General features: G+C 35.8%; 1 protein-coding gene across 1 annotated transcript in view; it reads left to right on the forward strand.

The window, feature by feature from the left end:
- Nucleotides 1-22582, forward strand: part of LOC132665023 (glutamate decarboxylase 1-like) — a 67274-nt gene that overhangs the window by 19605 nt on the left and 25087 nt on the right. The window contains 2 exon segments of the mRNA XM_081790585.1: nt 15623-15732; nt 20042-20309. Coding sequence (XP_081646711.1) covers nt 15623-15732; nt 20042-20309 — 378 coding nt within the window.

Below are 22582 nucleotides of genomic sequence, written 5' to 3' on the forward strand. Positions count from 1 at the left end.
TTAGTGAATGTGATCCCTTTAAAATAAACTTTAATAACTTAATTGTTACAGTTCTCAGAATATAATCTTCTAGAATATTGTGTCTATGGGTTTCCACTCATGGTGGGCTCTTCCCTCGTATTTGTTGCAGGTTGAGACTGGGAATCATCGTCTCCGGGATTTAACTTGGGAATGCTGCGTGGCTGGAGTGAGGAGACTGTGTGGCTCTAAGTGAGCCCATCTCCAATTTCCATCTTGAGGAGTTTTGCATTGGCTTCAGCCAAATCCTCTCCAGTTACATCCGTGTCCAGGGTTTACTATTGCATAAAGCCTTTTCATTGTTATTGCTGTCAAGTGAATTCAAATCCTAAACTAAAACGTAGTCAGGCCTGTGGTTCTGAATTCTCAAAGGAGACTCCCCCCACCCCCCACCCCCCCAAAAAAAGAGCCCAGGATGAAAAAAAAAAAAACATTTCTTCTTCTGAAGCTGGTGGACAAATAGTCTCTGGTTCGTCTTTTACTGAGGGTGAAAGCTTCCCGGGGTCTCAGTTTTAACTTGCAGCCTTAAGAAGATTCTATCCCTCCCAGTGTATTGACATCCAAACTCTTGGTTCCTGAGATGAGCAAAGGCCACTTCCTTTAAACTTCCTTCCTAGTGATACAACAGTGTCCACTCATGTGCTTGTCACAATTCTTCCCAGACCTGCAAAGATTTCCCCAGTTCTTTGAAAGGGCTCATGAGACTCCAAAGAGCATACTTGTGCAAGGCCTTTACTTAAAGGCAGAGAATGTGGTAGGATAAAAGAAAGAGAATGTAGCAAACACTTTGAAGCGATAGACATCTCAAGGGCAAGATGTCCAAGGGTCCTGTTCACTCCAACATGGACTGCGCTGTGTCTCCAAGCTGAACCTCAGGGTCAGTGGGAGAAATCATGACTTTGTGAAAGCTCAAAGAGAAGCTTCCAAGGAGGCCCTTCAAGTAATCGAGTCAAGCTTATCAAAGCAGGTAGGCCAATTGCAAAACTTAGATAAAGAAGCTGACCCTGGGAGCCACCAGGGAACTTAAAACAGGATATCCTAAGCAGTGAATCTTAAATTCTGCTGCCTTGATCTTTGCTCAGAGTAAAAGCCAGACGTGCACACTTCTCTCGAGGTAAGGGACAAAGCGTTTCCATTCCATTTGAAAATCAACTTTATCTCTCTTTTGTTGGTTCCTGGAAGTTTCTCTTACTTTCATGTGAGCTCAGTCATACAATTAAATGTATGATTGTTGTATTTTATTGAGAATTTGTAGGTGATTTTTCATAGGGGACTTTCCAAGTTGTCTCAGTGTTACTTAAATCAGTAGTCCTTCATTATTTTTAACGATGGGAGTGACATAATTCATTGGGTTTACTATGTCCCAGTGGGCTAGAACCCTTTCCTGGGTCTGCACACTTTTTTGTTTCAAGATTTTATTTTTAAGTAATCTCTACACCCAACGTGGGGCTTGAACTCACAACCCCGAGATCAGGAATCATATGCTTTGACTGACTGAGCCAGCCAAGCCAGGTGTCCCTAAACTGCACTCTTTATTGTGTGTCTGATCTTCTCTCCAAGGTTACTACATCCTGTTTCTTATACTTCAGGCCCCTGGCTGGATTGCTGTATAAAAGAACCGTTTGCCATTTTACTCAACTTCCTGTTATTAGAACTTGGTCTCAGTTATGCTTGTTTCCTCTTTTTTTTTTTCTTTTTTTTCTTTTTCTTCTTTTTTTCAGTCCTTGTAACTAGGACAGCTCCCTCATGCTACCTCTTGGCCTCAGAAGCCTCTTGCTTTCATAGATCACCGCTGCTGATATTTGATTGATTGAGCATACATTAGAACAGCGAGTTTAAAAATTAAAGTTTCAACAGAAGCAAAAAGCATACTTCGATCTACATTTTTTCCTGTATGAAACAAATGTTTTTCTTCAGTCATTTATCTTGCTGGGAATTGAAAATTATACTAACAAAGAGAGATCCCTCCACATAAATATGGAACATGCATGTAGGATAAAGACTATAGAGCCAGGATAAAATTCTACACAATTTATATAGCAAAGCAGGTACAAAGTACACTTGCGAATTGAGGGAGCTATTTGTTTACTTAATTGACCTTCTCCCAAAGAATAATAAAACTTTTTTTTATCTTCCCAAGAAACTGATGGTTACACATGGCACTGTGCACCTAAAGATCAGAGGAGGGAATGAATGGAAATATTTTTTCATACATTTCATTATTATGCATGAGCCTCATGATTACTGAGTAAAGGAGGAAATAGACCCATTTCACGGACTGCAAAGACCCCAAAAAGTTGAAGTGACTTGCTCAAGAACATGCAGTCAGCTGATGGAGTGTTATGACTCCTCTCACTTCCTTCCTCCCTTCCAACCAAACTTCCTTCCTTCCTACCTTGCTTTTTAAATAGTAAGTTGGAATTTATTTTTTTCTTATCAAAGTAGCACACAGGGATGTAAGATTGTCAAAATACTGCGTTTGGGGGGGCGCCTGGGTGGCTCAGTCGGTTAAGTGTCCAACTTCAGCTCAGGTCACGATCTCGCGGTCCGTGAGTTCGAGCCCCACGTCGGGCTCTGGGCTGATGGCTCAGAGCCTGGAGCCTGCTTCCAGTTCTGTGTCTCCCTCTCTCTCTGCCCCTCCCCCGTTCATGCTCTGTCTCTCTCTGTCCCAAAAATAAATAAACGTTAAAAAAAAAAAATTAAAAAAAAAAAACTGCGTTTGGCCACTCTTCCACTCTTTAGTTTTCTTTTATATCTTTTTTCCTCATTTTTATTCTATTTAGTTAAGTTCATTATAACTTTCTATACATGACTAAGCTTTTAAATTACTGCAGCATTTTCAAGGGTCTTTCTTATTATTGGGGAAATGGAATTTTCCCTGAGGGGAAATCATTATTAACTTGATTACCTTTTATCTGGAAAATAAAAGAAAATAATAAAGAATTATTTTCTAAGTCAGCTTTTTAAAGAAAGCTTGCCCACAACTGATTGAAGTAAGTAAAATGTTAAGTATGCTTTGAGCTCTATATTATTGTTATAAATATTCAAAATTATTTTCTTTATAGTTTTATCAGGAATTTTTTTTGGTGCTCATTGATTCTTTATATCTTCTATTTTATCCATTTTATATATATATATATATTATCTGCATTATATATATTATATATATATAATTATATATTTATATATAAATGCAGATTATAATGCAGATTATATATGTAATGCAGATAATATATGCAGATAATATATATATAATTATATATATAATTATATATATAATATATTAATATATATAATATATATAATATATAATACATTATTAATTATACATATATTATATAATTTTATAATATATTATATTATAATATTATATATATATATTATCTGCATATATTATCTGCATTACATATACATATTATCTAGAATATGCCAAGCAGAGATTTTGAGTGATAAGTCTATAGCAATACATAAAGGAAAGTCTCAGCTTTCAAAGAACTTATACTTCTGTGGAGAAGAGAGATACAATTAAATATTTAATATCTTAGGTAAAATGCTCTGCAGTGGTAACAAACAGGAGGGAATTACTGCTGTGCTGCAATTTAAAAATAATAGGAATTTAGATAAATTTTCAAGTTTATGCAACATTGCTGCCAGCATATTGGTTTATCAGTCCTTTTAAAATTTTTTTTTAATGTTTATTTTTGAGAGAGGGAGAGGGAGACACAGAATCCGAAGCAGGCTCCAGGCTCTGTGCTGTCAGCATAGAGCCCAACGTGGGGCTCGAACTCCTGAACTGTGGGATCATGACCTGAGCTGAAGTCAGACACTCAACCGACTGAGCCACCCAGGCGCCCCGGTTTATCACTCTTAAGAGAAGCTGCAAAGGAGTCCAGTACCCTCTCTATTAACAGCAATTATCAAGTGCTTTTTCTTATTACTATACACAAGTGCAACTCTGTGAACTCTGAAACACAAATCTGATAATGTCATTTCCATGATAAACTTCGCAATGGCTTCTTGTATCCTATAACACTTTTCTCAAGCTTTTCCACTTGTACCAAAGGAACCAAAGCTTTTGCACAGGTACCAGAGTACCTCAGTGAGAGTAAAAGATACAATAAAGGGTATGATGACCAAAGCTCAAATGATTGTCTCAGATTGTGAAAGTACTTAAATGTTGTGTTTTGATATAAATATACCAGCAGATTTGCACCCTACACATAATATGCTTACTTTAAAGTAATATTTTATTTATAATTATGTATTATAAGGAGAAAACCTACTGTCATTTCTTTAATTATCAGCGCAGTCCTGGTGCATTTTGCCTATTAGTTTTAGAAAATTGAATTGAGAATTGACATTTTATTTTCATTTCAGTTTAAATTTTGATTCTCAGATTTCATATTGCAATGTTGCATTAATCTTTATTACCAAAATTGGGTAACATTCATGACACAGGAATGTATATGTGACATAATGCTCCTTCCAAATACCAAGATTTTACTTTATCCTCTTTTTAGCTTTGCAGCTGTTAGAAAAAAGACCTTCAAGATAATTTATAATTCTTTAGCATAGCAGTTGTTTGAACTACCTTTGTAATAAAAATACAAAGAAGGAAGGGGTGTTGGAAGAATATTGGAATGGTTCACAGAAGGAAGCATTCCAGAAAACAGGGCCACTCTCTTGCTGGGTGAAGTGGGGAGATACCAGGGCCCTGGGGCCTCGACCCAGCCAGATGCAAAGGAGTTGCCAAAGGTTGTTGGTCTTGTCATGAGAAGGAATTCAAGGGAAGACATGCAGTTGAATAACAGGAGCAGGGGAAGTTTATTAAAGCAAAAAGAATACTCTCGAAGTTTGACAGTAAGTAAACCCGAGAGAGAGAGAGAGAGAGAGAGAGAGAGAGATGCATACCCTGGGAGTTGGATTTCTATCTTTTATTGACAGTTGTCAACTAGGCAGTGGAATATTCATTACTTGGGGTGACATAATGACAGAGTTTCATGCTATTTCTTCCCAATTTGGTCAGGGATTTCCTGTCATGGCACCTGCCATCCTGGACCTGTCAGGTTTGATCTGGCTTATTATGGAGCGTAACCAAGATAGGCCTTGGATTTTCCCCAATAGCTGGCCATGATTTCCTCATTGCTGACCTCCAGGTCTTAGAACCTAACTACCTGCCTCCTCTAACAACTCTAGATTCCTTCAAGAAACGGAACCAGAGGTTGGTTGGATACAGAATTCGCTTTCTCTGCCTCTTTTTTTTTTTTTTTTTTTTTTAATGTTGTTCTCTGATAATCAGCTTCATTCACTCTGGCTGATTCATGTGGCAGAGAACACAATTACCAGCCGTCTGGGGTCAGACACTGATATTTTAGTGAAGTAAAGAGGTCTTTAGCACCTATTTCAATTAAAAAATTCTTGGGGAAGGGCTCTGACTGTTCTAGCTCGGGTTATATGCTCAACCCTGGATGAAGGACAATAGTCATAGGGTATGTGATTGATCAGGTCTTGGGAGGTATGTTTGGTCCTCCAGGACCTGTGTGTTTGACATGAAGTGGAACAAAATATACCACCCCAAAATATGCCTCTCTAGTATACTGACCTTTTGAGGATGAGTATTTTTAAGAAAGGGCAGATCCAAGAGAAGCTCTGAAAAATGTGTGGAAATTATTTTTCTATGAAACATTTACACATTTATTGGATATCTCCATTTATGAAGGTGTCTCCATCTCTCTACCAGAAAGAGGAAGGTGACTAAATCTTTTGAAACTCTTATCGATAGAGAAGGCAATGGCTTACACTACATAACCACCATACCTTTGTGTGTTGTGCCTTCCTGACGACTTCCCATAACTGGTCTCTGCTCCCTGCACCCCCAACATTTTCTTTTGTCTTTAGCTGGGTTGGGCCATCTGGATATCTTCCATTGTATATAGGAGGTGTGCATGCTATATAGGAGGTGCTATATATAGGAGGTGTTCATTTTTCTCCTACTAATCTGTCTTTTGGTATGGGGGTCTCAGCCAAAAACCTAGAAGAGTGGAGGGGAAATTATTTTCCCTCCTTGACAGACACATCAATAAATGTCCTTTGACTAAACCAAGGTAGAAATGTAAGAAACACTCACTCAGCTATGGTTTGTAGGATTAGAAGAAAACATGAGTACAGAGAAGAAATTCAGTTAGGAAGCTATTGAGATATTGTTGGCAGCTTAGAAGACGAATGAGGCAAAGATGTGATTAAAAGTTGACTCTTCAAAGTGGAACCTTGATGTGGCAGCTGCTGTCGATATCTCACCTCTCTAATAGTTCGTGTCTCTGTATAACCTAATATTTAGTAATTACGGCTTAAATATAATTCAGAGGGAAAAAACAAAAGGCTATATATGTAGCATTTATCTCAAGATTTAAGAACATAGATTTTATATTTTTTCTTTTACAGCAGGAAATATTCTTTAATTCTTATTCAATAATAATACAAAATATGAAGATGGTACTCTTGATACTTGACTTTCCCTGGGTAAAGTTTATTTCTTTGGTCCTCACACCAGGACATTTGAACTGAGCTGATAGAACTTGCTGAAGTTTAACTCACTGTAGTTAATACAAAATAACCATCTACTACATTCTCAGCTGTGCACCAGATCAAGACAGACAAAGCCCAGTCAGACACAAAGCTGAATAAGACACAGTGCTAGGGTGGGACCCCTGGGTGCCTCAATTGTTTGAGTGTACTCTTGATTTCTGCTCAGGTCATGATCCCAGGGGGTGGGATTGAGCCCTGCTTCGGGCTCCACACTGAGTGTGGAGCCTGCTTAAGATTCTTTCTCCCTCTGTCCCTCTTCCCCACTCTCTCTGTCTCTCTAAAATTAAAAAAAGTAAATAAATAAAGACACAATGCTAGTTTACCTCAAGGAGCTGATAATGTAGTCAGTGATGTAAAATGTATATCAATAATTATAGTGCAAGATATTTTATAAGCACTCTAAGGTAAAAACACAGAATAAAACTTAAAATGCTCTGTGTTAATACTGAGGAAGCAAAAGATTATTTCATCTCAAGATAGTAAGAAGGACTTAAGGGAGTCCCGTAGGAATAAGTTGGACTCAAATAATAAAGGACATTTTGGGAAGACATGCAAAGCTGAGTTAACAATTTAACAAAGCTTAATCTCTAATTCATGCGAGGATACTTTCACAAGGAAATAAATATACTTTGGACCCTATCATCTTGGATATATAGATCACACAGGAGACTAAGTGAATGAGTGTTAATGGGTGCATAGAAATCTACCTCGCACCCTAAATCTAGAGAGATGAGAGATAAATGTACTATCCTCTGCTCCTTCCTAGTTAATCATCATCTCTGACAGTTTTCAAGTTTTCTAATGTATAAATAAGACTCCAACTAATACCTCCTTTTCAAATGGTGTTCAATTATGCAAATCTCTACCTTCCATCTTTGCTTTCATTAGCATAGCAGGGCCCAGTGATTATAATGAGAGAGCACTTTTTTTCAACTATTCAAATGTCATTTATTTAAAGAGCAAAAATTTTGCATAATGAACCTTCTACAAAGGATCAAATAGATCAATAATTCAGGTAATGTTTATGAGTTTATTCCTTTGTTTTGCAAGCCTTGCTTCTCAGTAGGTGAATTAATATGCAAATTAAATATTCATGAGCCAATCTGTGTTATTGGTATATTTTGTGATATCCAGATGTTATTTTTTTCCTTCTCTGTATTCAGTAATGATCACTTGAGATTCAAATGCAAACCCTAGGTGCCGTCGTCACACCTAGACATCATTAAAAATGAATAATAAGGTGCCATATGTGAAAGCATTAAACTTATTGCTTCCTTTTAAATAAGACCAAACCATTAGGAATCTTATTTTCTACTTCAGAATAATTTTGTCTCTACAACATTAAAGCTCATGAGGTCAGCATTTTATAATGCAGTAGCTCTAAAACTTTTTGGTCTGAGAATCTCTTTATATGCCTAAGAATTATTGAAAACCTCAAAGAAACCTCAAAGAATTTGTGTTATCTGGGGTCTAGCCAATAATTTTAGCTGTATTATAAATATTATAAATTAAAATGGGTAAATTTTTAAATATTTATCAATTTATTTTAAAATAACAGTTATATCGGGATGTCTGGGTGGCTCAGTTGGTTAAGTGTCTGACTCCTGGTTTTGGCTCAAGATCTCACAGTTCTGTGAGCCGAGTCCTGCATTGAGCTCCACACTCATGGTGCGGAGCCTGCTTGGATTCGCTCTCTCTCCCTCTCTCTGCCCACCTTCCTCAAATAAATAAATAAACTTCAAAAATAAAATAAAATTGTATAATATATAGTCATATATTATATTAACAATCACATATATTAACATTAATAACATCATTTTATAAAAATAATCCTGTTTTCCAAAACCAAAATAAAAATAGTGCCACCATTCACTTGTCAACCACCAGACTGGCTTCTGGTCTCATATTTCTTTTTTTCTTCTTTAATTTTTTTAGTGTTTATTTATTTTTGAGCGGGGGGAGGGGCAGAGAGAGGGAGACACAGAAAGCAGGCTTCAGGCTCCAAGCTGTCAGCACAGAGCCCAACACGGGGCTCGAACTCATGGACGGTGAGATCATGACCTGAGCTGAACCAACTAAGCCACCCAGGTGCCCCTCTGGTCTTATATTTCATTGCAACTTGTTTTGGCAAGGACAACCAATATTCTCTCTACTGCCAAATCCAAGTCCTTGCCCTTACAGTCTTATATGATTGGTTTTGGTTTTCTCTATATTTGCTTTAAACAATGAATTATTTTTTAGAAAAAAAAAAAACTTAAAAAGAAGAAAACTACCTTTACTCACATGTTTATCATTTCTAACACTCTTCATTCTTTTGCATAGAGCCAAGTTTTTTTAAAAAAATCTTTTTATCATGTATATATAACCTGAAGAACATCCTTAATGTATCTTGCAGGACTATCAACAAATTCCTCTGTGATGGAGAATGTGACATACAATTCTAGGTTTTAGTGCCTGCTTGTTTTCTTTCCGTACTTTAAAGAAACCTTTTCAAAAAAAAATAAATAAAATTAAATAAATAAATAAATAAATAAATAAATAAGAAGTCTTTTCATTGCTTTCTGACTTACACGATTTTCTGATGAGAAGTCTAGTCGTGATTAACATCAGTCCCCTGTACATAACGAATCTTTACTTGGCTGTTGTAAATTTTTTAAATAACTGCTTTTAACAATTTGATATATGTTTTCTGGCATGGTTTTCTTTCTGTTTGTTCACCTTGGGGTTTGTTGAGCATTCTGGGATCTGTGGGTTTATAATGTTCATCGAATTTGGAATTTTTATAGCCATTATCTCTTCAAATATTTTCCTGTATCTCTTCTTTCTGGAACTCCAGTTAAGGATATGTTAAATTGCATTATTTTGCTGCACATATCATTAGAATTTAGGTCATCTTTTCTTCAGCATTTTTTATCCTTTTGATTCAGCTTGGATAGTTTTGATTGCCCTTTCTTCAAATTCATTAGTCTCGTCTTTTTTTCCCTATAAGCTCTAATCTTCTATTAGGCTGAGCTAGTGAACTTTTTATTCCAGATATTTTCGTTTTTCAGCCCTAGAAGTTCTGTTTAACTTAGTTTTATTATTTCCATTTAGCTTTTTGTTATGTGCATGTCTTCTTTAAATTCTTGAATGTATTTGTAGCAGATACGTTTTAAAGTCCTTACCTGCTAATTTCATTATCTCTGTCATTTCTGGTTCTACTTGTTGATTTTTTTTCTAGGTTGCAAGTCACATTTTTTTAATACTTCTTTGTATATTTTGTCATTTTTATTGAATGCTGGACATTGTGAATTTTTTATTTTGAATATAGATGTCATCCTTCAAAGAGTGTCAAGTTTTGGTAAGTAGTTAACCCACCTGTGGGTCAGAGTTACTTTCAGGTCTTGTTTTTAAGCATTGTTAGGTCTCGAGTAGCCTCTTATTCTGGGGCTATTTTTTAAAGTAAGTAAGTCACACTCTGTCCAATCTAATAGGCAACAATTTTATAATTTTAATTATTAAAATACTGATAATGTATTATCAATTAATTTGTCAATTATTAAAATTTAAAGAATGTATTAAAGGCACATTTATGTGCCATTCCTTGATTTCTTTTGAGATTGACAATTTTTTTTTCATTTGCCTAATGTCCATTTTTTATTTTTTCCTTTTGTTTCTTGTTTGCAATCTTCCTCACATCTTCATTTCCAACTTTGGTGATTTGACCTGGCTGGGAGGGACAGATTGATTCCAGGTCATATAACCTGATAAATACTGATAACCCTCAGTTCCTAAAAATACCGAAAAATTAATTGCTTTAATTATCAATTGTTCTATATATTTTTCATTCAGTTACTGGATTAAGTTGTCTCTAAATCACAATTATTTGTAATGAAGTAGATACTATTTAGCTGTTTTTTGGTTTACATCATTGGGATAACTTGAGATTTGCCTTGATTTTCCAAGACTCCTGTGAGTCAATTAGCACAGATGTTATTTATAGATCTGGTTCAAGCTAGGTTGTACTAAAACCTGTGAAATTCAACTTGGAATTATTTGTCCCTATTAAGTCCATATCCTAACGGCATTCTTCATAATGCAGGCTTTGAGAAAATGTGGGAAATTTTGAGGAAAAAAATACAAATTACATGTATCGACAAATAGAATGTAGAGATACAAATGGCAATTCATTCCCTCAATGTAGAGAGACATTTAGAAATGCCTCAACTAAGGCAGATAATTGAAAGAATTAACGTTGAAAGCAAAGAATGAATACTGCTTTACATATTAATATTTTACATTCAGGGAAAAACATACATTACCTGAAAACAATTTCAGATTCTGATAACAACACACGGTCTATTTAGAAAGCCACCAGGTGGAAAGGAATAGTACGTTATGTTGTTTTAGAGAAATGAAGACATTAAGGTTGGAAGATCTAGTTTTGGCCTAGGGCCAAAACTCTGCCATGACGGTTGTTGGTTGTACTTTTTTGGGCAAACCCTTTTAAGTTTTCCATAGGTTTCTATGCTGTGGATATTTTGCTAGAATTATACATCTGTATAAAGCAAATGGTGATTTGCAAAAACGAAACAAAACTCTTTTTTTCAACTTTAAAGATACGCTAATAAAAGAAAGCTATCCTGTAGTCTAGACACAATAACTACAAAGGAAAATGTATGGTTTCAAGTATGTTCTGTGATTTTTATCGTTTCTCCTTTCGATGTGTACAAACAAGAAGTTTGCAAGTGCTTGTGGGAAAATTAAGCTGAAATGGGAGATCAAAGAATCACATGAATGTAAAGACCAGATAATGCATGAGTGATTTTCTCTCTATACTTTGTGTATTTAGAATATCATGCTTCATAGTATTGTCAGAAACAATTTCCCAAAGATGAAAAGAAATTTTCCCAGAAGAGAACAGTGACTTATGAAAACACATGAAGTTAAACCTGACAAAGTAAACACATATCAATATGTCTCCGGGTGTTTATCGAGTTATCATGTCTTTGTGTTCCGTGGCTTTAGCTGTTTACTGTATCTTCAAATTTATCTCTACTTTTGAACCCATATAAACCAGAAATTGTGTGGAAAGAAAGGCTAATACATATGATCTAGGTGAAAGTAACAAATTAACCCTTCTTTGGATTTTTATAAATGTGTAAATAATTGAATGATATTAAGCACTGTGGAGGCATATAAGGAATTGAATGCTACTTTTTCTCATCTTCAAAGTTTACACAGTCTAAGAACTAGAGTATCCACATAGGTAAAGTTAAAAAAATAATAAAACACTAGATAACAATTGTCACAATCTTCTATGTTTTACATGTTGAAATTCCAAACATTTTTTTATATCATCATCCAAATATATTTTTTTTAATTTTAGTAGTTAATAAATGCATAAATGTGGGCAAGGCATGTAGCTTTTTTGTGCTTCCGTTTCCTTATCTGAAAAATAGTGCTACAGTATCTGCACATGACCTAGATTGTTAATTCTCCCCAACATCCATCTCATCTTTGTTTTCGTAATGGTCAACGTCCTATTCTCTGCTCACCTCTTTCCTGCCTTATGTACAAAGTGTTAACAAGGAAGATGTCCATCCAGCAGGAGACTATAATTTCTACCCTAACTTCCATCTTTATATGGCCATGTCAGCTCTCTGGTCACATGACTAAGTTCTGACCAATAGGACCTACACAAGTTCTACATTACACCTCAAGTGACAGTCTAATTTCTCTTACTTCCCTTCTCCAATGCCTTGGTGTAGAATTCAGATACAGTGCTAGCAAGCTAACTTTGTGGATGAAAAGTGCGCAAAAGCAATAATTTTCCCCTGTGCTGTCCAGTTAAGTGGCAACCAGCCACAGGTGGCTGTTCAGCACTTAAAATGTGATGGAAGAAATGAATTTTTAATTTTGTTTGGCCTTAATTAAATTGAAAAATTGATACTCTAGTTATTGAAGAACTTTTAAGTATGTTTGAAAACATATGTAAATTAATCTACCGTTTTCAACTGAAACTTTCATGAAATCTAAGAATAGACCAAGTATTTCCCAATTAACATGTAATTAAAACACCCATTTAACATCTGATTTGAGATTCGATGCATGTTTGAATTATAGTAATTTGGATATAGTAGGTTAAGCTGAATGAATTTTTAAAGTTAATTTCACCTGTTTCTTTTTATTTTTTAAAACTATGATTAACAGAAAATTAAAAATTATACATGTGCCTCACATATGTTTCTATGAGAGAGCACTGATCTAGGCAATGGAAAAACCGCAAGATAGAAGGAAGTCAGGTCTTTGGACAACTTCATGGACAGAGTAAAACAATAGCTCTGAGCCATTTACCCATTTGGACTTCTAGCAATAAATCTTCTAATTGGCTTAAGTCACTACTATTTTGGTTTCTATGAAAGCAGCCATATACTGTTTTAATTAATAAACTACTTCATAGAGTTTGGGGAGGATTAAATGAGCTAATCCTCATTAGAGGCTTAGAACAGATCATGCCACATATTAAAGGTTCAATGCCTATAAATTATTACCGTTATTATATCTCTCAATTTCAATGAAATTTTCCACCCCCTTATAACTCTATATCATTTTATGTATTTATACAATATAGTGCCATCATCATTCAAATTCATGCATTTAAATTAGAATTCATATTGAAAAATTTGTCAGAAGGCATATGCCTCTGCTCTATAATCTGTTCATCTCAAAGATGATAAATAGCTCTTACTCAAAGTTTTACTAATATACTTAATAGTTCAACCACCAACCCGTCACCATTGTTTCTACAACCATAAGGAAGTCACAGTCATGTCACAGTACATCTCAAACCATTCTCTGGTTTTCTATTGCTCTAAGGATAAGCACTAAACACATTCATGTGCCCTTCCCACCTCCCCCAGGATTACTTCTCCCTGTCCATTTTTTGGGCCGTCCCATACTCTGGTTTTGCCTTATTTCTTCAGTTGGCATCTCAACATCTTGTGCATTTGTTTGACGCTTCCTTGAATGTGTTCTCTTCCCTCATCACCTAGTTACATGATACTTTCCCTTCATATTTCAGCTCACATATCATCCTCTTTAGAGAGTCTTAGATGGCCTTCTAGACTGGGTTAGTCTTCTGCTAAATATGCACAGAGCACCTTGGTGGCACCTTCCTGTACCACCCTGTCCCATGCCTCTTCTAGAATCTATGATTATAATCTTTACCATAAATGTAGCACTTTTCCCATTATTAAAATATGATACTGTTTTCTGTCCATTACCCACTTTTCTCTTAAGTTGTAACTTCCTTAAGGGCAATACTGAATGTACATTTTGTACTTCCCCTCCCACATCAAGACAGAACTTTTTAATTATTATTATTATTATTTTAAATATAAGCTCTATGCCCAATGTAGGGCTTGAACGCACGACTCTGAGATCAAGAGTCGCATGCTCCACCCACTGAGCCAGCCAGGTTCCCCAAGATAAAACTCCTAATAAACACATTAAACTGCCAGATAAACTATACAAAGTTGACCAATATTTGGTGTGATGATTCAGATGAAAATAAAGATCACTTCAGCTCAATGGTGGAGATAAGAAAATATATTTTTTTAGTGTTTATTTGTTTATTGAGAGAGAGAGAGAGAGAGAGGGAGGGAGGGAGCATATGCACAAGCAGGGGAGGGGCAGAGAGAAAGGGAGAGAATCCCAAGCAGGCTCTGTGCTGTCCATGGAGTTAGAGGCAGGGCTCGATCCCATGAACCATGAGATCATGACCTGAGCCGAAATCAAGAGTCAGATGTTTAACCAACTGAGCCACCAGGTGCCCCAAGAAAATATTTATGGAGCTACTAAGATGTGAGTGGGACTTGCTAAGGTAGAATTCAGAATAGGGGTTAAGAGAGTATATTTAGAACAAGAATGACTGGGATTGAATCCCAGCTCTGCCAGTTAGCTGTGTGATTCTTGGCAAATAATGTGACTTATCGGTCCTTTAGGTTCTTCATCTGTAAAATGGAGAAAGGAAACAGCAGCGGTATCTTATAAGGTTTCAGGGAGAATTAGATGAGTCAATACAAACTTAGCTTAGAAGAGAGTATCAAGTACATACTAAGTACTTGATAAATATGTGTTAAATGTGACCTTTGGATTAGAAGAAAGGGAGAAGGAAGCCATTTAAAGCAGGTGAAATTTCACAAACTATAACGCAGGGGATTAAGAAAAGAGACTGACCTTCCTTTTGAGGTGCAGACAATTTCTGTAAATGAGTAGTAGGAGGTAAGGCAAAGAAAGGGTCAGTGAAGGACTTGATAATATAATGGTTGGGAGGTCAGTGCACATTTCTGATCAGAGCAGTGGCATTCTTAAAATTGTTTCCTGTTTGTTTTTACCTGTCAGCATTGCCAGAGAAGAGAGACATAAATAATTGTTGGAAGCACTTAAGAGGCCTTATCTCTTTTGATATCTTAAAGCCATGAGTAGGTATTAGTACGATGCCCACTTTATTGACGGTGAAATGGAAGCAAGGAGAGGCGTGAAACAGAGCAAGACAATAATAACGTCAAAATCACAGGACTTCTATGAGGATTCAACGTATGAAAAATATTTAGCTCCATACAAAATACGGCAAGGGTCTGGTGAAAGAAATCTATAGGCTTTAATATTAGGATTGCTGTCAGTCAGAAGAGGGGAGTATCGCCCTCCTTTTCCTCTTTTTAGTCCTGTATCCTGTCGTGTAATATAAGAAAGCTTTCACATGCTTTGTCAAGAAAAATTGTGAGTTTTAATTTCAATGTGCCTGTGTTGTACAGACATATAAAATTAGGGGGAGGTGAAACAAACAACAACATGAATTTTCCATGTTGGGGAGGGCCAGTTCTATGCTCCTATGCTCAGCAGATCTATAAACGAAGACCTAATTGCCAACAGCGAGGACATGAAAGGGAAAAAAATGAGTGATAGCTAGAGAGCACTTCATGGCTCGAAACCCATTTCCTCAGAACAGGGATTGTTTGAGTCTTTTTGAACATAGCGTACTGGTGGTTATTATGTGCGAGAGAGGACGGACAAGGTGGCGAACTTCAGCGGGTGACCTTGGACTATGAGGGCTATCTCACGGTGCGACCACTGGGGCGAGCGTGGGTGGGTTTATTGACAGAGATGAGTGCGAGTTCAGGAGTCATGAGAAGGGTTCGTCTTTACAAGATGATGCGACAATCTTCCTTAGTGGATGTCGCAACCCCATCAGAGCCAAGAAACTCTGCAGATGGTTGAAAGAAATGGAAGAGCAGCTCCTTGGGATTTATTTATGTTTTTTTTTCCCACTTCTATGCCACCTCTACAATCATCAGTTGATTCCTCTGGAAAGCAATGAAAGGAGGAAATGGTTTTCAAATCATCACACATCTATATTCTTGTTTGTTACAGCCTCTAAGTGAACTTCTTAATGAGGGAAAAGTTACAATAACTGGTTCAAGTTGGATTGGAAGTTGTAAATGGCTTTTGATAAGCCACAGTGTTTGTTTCTATTGTTAGAATAAATTAAGTGTTACTACTCTTTTTATAAATTGCACCCAAATGCCTAGGATAGAAACCAAGGTATCCCAGGTGATTTTCTTATGTGAATCATCAGTGTTTTCCTGCTCTTTCCTTAACATGCTCAAACGTGCTTAACAATGAAAAATAATGTTGACCAGCACATTATTCAAGAGCTGTAAATCCCACGGGATAATTGAACATTTGATAAATTCTGGAGGAAATGTGTTCTTGGAAATGGGGCTAGAAGTGATGATCATTATGTATTTTTGGATTGTTTAAAATGTTAAAAGTTTTGGGGGGACCTGGTGGCTCAGTCAGTTAAGTGCCGACTTCAGCTCAGGTCATGATCTCGTGGTTCATGAGTTCAAGCCCCACAACAGGCTCTGTGCTGACAGCTCAGAGCCTGGAGCCTGTTTCAGATTCTGTGTCTCCCTCTCTCTCTGCCCCTCCCTTGCTCACTCTCTCTCTCTCTCTCTCTCTGAAAAATAAACATTAAAAAAGTTTTTTTAATGAAATACAATGTTAACATTTTCAATCCAAAGGCAAAAAGTAACACCTGTGTTAAAAGGGTGTGAATTGTATCATTAATATGACCATGCATATTTTTCATTTTCTACCCTGTAATGTTGAGTACCTAATACTTCACCCTGAAGATAAAAGTTGTAATTGTCAAAAGGGAAGTTGAAACCCATTCCTTCTTTGACATGAAATCATACTTTAAAAAAGCCATAATGTTTAAACACAAATACACTACCATCATCTTTCATTTAATTCTCTAAACAAAAAAGAGCATTGTATCCCTGCCCTTTTTACAAATAATGAAATTGCCTCAGATTTCTGTGCCATCAATAAAAAGACTTTAAAAGAGTCTATATTATAAATTACAGCAGCTACACAACTTTAATGGTCAAGTTCTTTTCCATCAGCTAAAAGCACCCTCTGGCTCCACATATTCTTTTAAAGCAGATACTATTTTTTTTCAAACAACATGGAGTGTGGAGATACCCTGGCAAGTAAGTTAAAATTTTGTGAGAAGAAATGGGGATTCAATGGGAATTATTATTAACTGAAAGAGTGGGATTGGGGTGTTACTTACCAAAAACTGCAGACTGTCAAACAAGTCTTACTTAAGACTTATCTTATATGACTATTAATCATGCATATTAATCATATACACATATTTTGACAAAAATACATTAGCAATCTTTGTCTTACTTAAATATTTAAAACATTCTGTTTTGTTGAAATTTTGTTATTTTTGTTATTAAATATAAATTTAACCGAGTTTTAGGTTGTAGATTCAATGTGTGTTGAGCTATAATGGAGTCTAATTCTTCTGTCAAATCTTTTGGTTTTTACATAGTTTCTTTATAAACATTTGTAATACTATTCCATGTGTAGAATCTTTTTAACTTCACTTTTTCTTGTGGTTTATGTTTCCTCTAATTATTTGAAAGGAGTTATGTTTCTAAAACTTTAATTACTTTAGAATTTATTTATATTAATATGTATTATTCACTGTGTATAGCAGTGAACCTTTCGAAAAGCAATTTTCCTCTAGAAAAAATATTTTACAAACAATTAACCTAATATATGTCTACCGGGCCAACATGTAAAATGAAATTTGTTTTTAGGTACACTGCATGCTTTGCAAATTGTCTCACGTTTCTGTCATTGCTGTCTCATACAGTTTTTTCATGATCAGGATTTTATTCTTTATGGAAAAAGCTATAACAGAACATTTTTATCTATCATACATAAACACATAAAAATGTTTAAACATTATATCAATGCTTAAAAACTAAACTGAATTATTTTTGCTGCAGTATTCAAAAATTCAGTCTGAAATATTTGGGGAGAGCTTATTTTATTTTAAGAAAAATCCATTAGAACTGGAAGAAATTAATACTACTAAGCTTATAAAAGCAAAACTATAAAATTTAGCTAGAAACCATTTTCTGATTACTTCATGTTTTCTCCATGTCTAGCTACAAGTAAACAGCTTGATATTATGAATTCTAGTCTATACTTTCTTTTCTCTTCCACATTGTCCAGAACATTAAAAGATACCTAAGAATGGCTTGTTTGCTTGATTGGATGTTTCGTTCAATATTTTTATTGAAGAGGACCTCAGGACATACTGTTTTTAAATTTAATTTTTAAAGGATAACTTAATGGTCTTTGGATTCAAACATCTGTCTATCAATTCTAGTCCCACCAGATAAGCTCTTTTTTTTGTTGTTAATCATAATAGCATTTCTATCATAACTATGTTATGAGGATTGAAGAGAATAATATATGTGAGATTTCTGGGCCATCATATGAGTTCAAAAAGTATCAATTATTACTATTACTTAACTTCTTTAAATCTGTTTATCTGTGGGGCCCCTGGGTGGCTCAGTGGGTTAAGCATCCAACTTCGGCTCAGGTCACGATCTCACGGTCCGTGAGTTCGAGCCCCGCGTCGGGCTCTGTGCTGACAGCTCAGAACCTGGAGCCTGTTTCAGATTCTGTGTCTCCCTCTCTCTGACCCTCCCCTGTTCATGCTCTCTCTCTGTCTCAAAAATAAATAAACGTTAAAAAAAAAATTTTAAGACAGCTTTTTTTTTTTTTTAACATTTATTTATTTTTGAGACAGAGAGAGACAGAGCATGAACGGGGGAGGGTCAGAGAGAGGGAGACACAGAATCTGAAACAGGCTCCAGGCTCTGAGCTGTCAGCACAGAGCCTGACGCGGGGCTTGAACTCACGGACCGCGAGATCGTGACCTGAGCCGAAGTCGGCCGCTTAACCGACTGAGCCACCCAGGCGCCCCCCAAAAAATTTTTTAAAAATGCTAATAGCAGGATCTTATTATGAAATAAGAATCATTACTTACAACTAAACCATGAGACGTCTTAATTACTAAATTCCTAATCCTGTACACTAAATTGATATGAAACTAACAATCACAAATTCTATCATTGGTTCTCTATATGGTTATAAAAGAGCCTTACATGATTTCAGTAGTATTTCTGCTTCTCCCCAGTTTATAGCTACCCACCAGAGATCATGTGTGAATATAAATAAGAATTTCAATCGTTAAGCATTTCTTGGAAGCGTCTGTGTGGCTACAGATAAAAGCAGTAAATACATATTTTCAGCATGTTTTAATAATCAAAAACTATTTAATTTTTTAACTTAGATAAAGAACAGCTGAGAAAAAAATCTGGTCATGCTTTTCAATCAACTGAGAAAAATGTGACAGAAGGGGCTCACACTGAGGAAGTAATGATTAATTTATCAAATGCTTATGCTTCAGGTATGGATGTCATTAACAAACGTTTCATTTTTTAATAAAAATGTTATGTCATTTACATATTTATTGAAGCCATTGTAAGGTCCTTAAGATTTGATGCTTTAACTTACTTTTAAAAGTGCAACTACCTGGGGCACCTGGGTGGCTCAGTCAGTTGAGTGACCGACTTCGGCTCAGGTCATGATCCTGAGGCTCCTAAGTTCAAGCCCCGCGAGGGGCTGCTCCGAGCCTGGAGCCTGCTTCAGATTCTGTGTCCGCATCTCTCTCTGCCCCTCCCCTGCTCTCTCCCTCTCAAAAATAAATTAACATTAAACAAAATTCAAAAAGTGCAATTACCAGTTCATTTGTTTGACAAGGCAACGATAAGGTCCATCTAGGGGATGTTGAAGGTTCAATTACTCCAATGGTGTGCATCTAAAATGGCTTTTTTTTTTTTTTTTTTTTTTTTTTTTTTGGTGAAAATTGTTATCCAGTGAAACTTTGAATGAAGATTCTGAGTAAGATTTGAACACATGCTACTTGTTACTTCACATGGCCTTTTAATATCTTTAATGTCCAATGATCAAAACTCTACGCCCATGGGGATTTTCCTTGCCATTCTAGTTACTGACCTAGCTTTTTATCTCTTTTTTTGCTCTAGATTTGTTGCCATCCAAGGATGGTAAAGATTTAACTAAATGTTTTCTGCTGCAAGTGGTAAATATTCTTCTGCATTACATCAAAAAAATGTTTGATGTTAAGAGTAAAATACTAGACTTTCATCATCCTCACCAACTTCTTGAAGGTTTGGATGGGTTTAACCTAGAGCTGTCTGACCACCCTGAATCTTTGGAGCAGTTACTTGTTGACTGCACGGATACCTTAAAATATGGTGTTAAAATGGGTAATTTTCAAATCAATGCACCTGAACTGGAGACTGAATGAATGGCCTTGAGTTTTTGTGTGTGTTGGAAAACGGTCCCATTTTGCTCATTTTTACTTAAAACATTCGTCTAGTTTGTTTTCAAATTGGTGTTATCACATATAAACTGTTTAGTAGTTAACAAAGAAAAGTAAATACAGTGGTTTGGGCTTGAAGCATTATATTCCAATGGCAATTAAACATACAATTTTAACTTACTTCTTTTCATTTGCCCATATTCATTATTAATGCTCAATTGACTATCCTTCTACATCAATAAAATATATAGCAATAAAATTATATATATCTACATCCTATATGTTAGATATATATGTAGATATATATATCTACGTCCTATATGTTAGAAATTATGTTTTCTGATTAATTTATTGTAACTTTATTCTTAACCACTTAAAGCAATGATATGTCCCGGGGTTAACAATGTTTGACTAGGCTCTATGGACCCCTTTTTCTAAAATCTTAAATGTATACTAAATAATGTATTTGGAACAACATAATCTTTGGAAAGAGGCACACACAAAAAAGTGTCCAAATACAACCTGTATCCCTGGGTTTATTACTCATTTCTTATTATGTGATCTTTGAAAATACTTCATGTGCTAATAATTGAAAGTTATTTGTGTATGCCGACTTGCCTCGTATTTGATAGACATTAAACAGACACTTAAAATAATGTATTTTTGACATCACAGAAACTTTAAGCATCACGCATATTTTATCTTCAGACCAAACTGATCAAGCATGCCAAGAAACAAAAATAATTTCTATTTGAGAATGCTCATTTCTGCATTAATTTTAATAACAAAAATAAAAAAGTGCCTCATTTTCACATTTATCTTGTATAACCTGGATTTTCTTTGACAGAACACTATGCAATATTGCCATTTAAAGTCCTGGGAGGGGCACCTTGGTGTCAGTCAGTTAAGCTTCTGGCTCTTGATCTTGGCTCAGGTCATAATCTCATGGTTGTTAGATCAAGCCCTGCATCTGGTTCTGTGCTGGGCATGGAACCTGCATAAGATTCTCTCTCTCTCTCTTCCTCGCCCCTCCCTGATTCGTGCGCATACATGTGCTCTCTCTCTCAAAAAAATTAATTAACAATTTTAAAACCTATACAAAAAAAAATCCTAAGAAAGTCATTGATGATTTCTCGCAGAATTTTAGTTATTACAAAAAGACATACCACATGGGGAGCCTTGGTGGCTCAGTCAGTTAAGCGGTTGACTTTGGCTCAGGCCATGATCTTGTGGTGTACAAGTTCAAGCCCCGCATGGGGCTCTGAGCTGTCAGCACAGAGCCTGGAGCCTGCTTCGGATTCTGTGTCTCCTTCTCTCCCTGCCCTCCCCTGCTTGCGCTCTGTCTCTCTCTCTCTCTCTCTCAAAATTAAATAAAAACATTTTAAAAAATGCAAAAATAATAAAAAGACATAACACAAAATAATATGCTCAATATGATTTCAATTATATTTAATTGTATTTTAAACTGTGTGAAACTGAACATATATACATGCACATGTATAAAACTACCTGTTCATAATAAATACGTTCTTAACTTATATCTTCCAAGTGTTATAAATATTGTAAGCATTTGGATAGCTAAGTAGATATTTTCTCTACATATATGCATAAAAATTACTGTCCTGTATGTAATGTTTTCTGGTCTATGCATTTCTGTAATGTGTAATATATTTACAACTGGAAAAATATTATTAAATAAGACAAAAAGAAAGCTTCCTAGGATCGTGAAATAAAAGGCATGTGTCAAGACTGAGTTCAACTGTGTAAATGTGAAGTTGAAATAATTTTTAGTTAGAAATAAACATAGCAAAAGGAAGTTCTGAAAAATAGCAGGGCAATTGAAGCACCGTGACAGCTTTAAATCAAGTTCTTCATCCTTCCCTTACCCAGCAAGGCAAAGGCAGAGGAATCTCCAGGGACCCATTCTCCCCACGTTTGCATTTCCCAGTATCAAGCACAGAAGGAAAAGCAAAGATACTAAAAAAGGGAAAAGTCAATAGTAAAAAGAAACATTTCGTAACACAGCCCCAACTTCCAAACCTTCCATTCCTTCCAATTTAATGAACATTTATTAAGGCCCTACTTTTAGAATTAACTACGCGGGCATAGGGGCTCCGCAAGTAGGGGTAAGTGAGTGGAGGGGAAGGTGACTCACAAAGAGTTGTGATGCTGGTCATTGTTAAGACACGTTGTCAAAGAAGTGCAAAGAACAATCTA

Source organism: Panthera onca, chromosome D3 (assembly GCF_046562875.1).
Source record: "Panthera onca isolate mPanOnc1 chromosome D3, mPanOnc1 haplotype 2, whole genome shotgun sequence".
Taxonomy (NCBI): Eukaryota; Metazoa; Chordata; class Mammalia; order Carnivora; family Felidae; genus Panthera; species Panthera onca.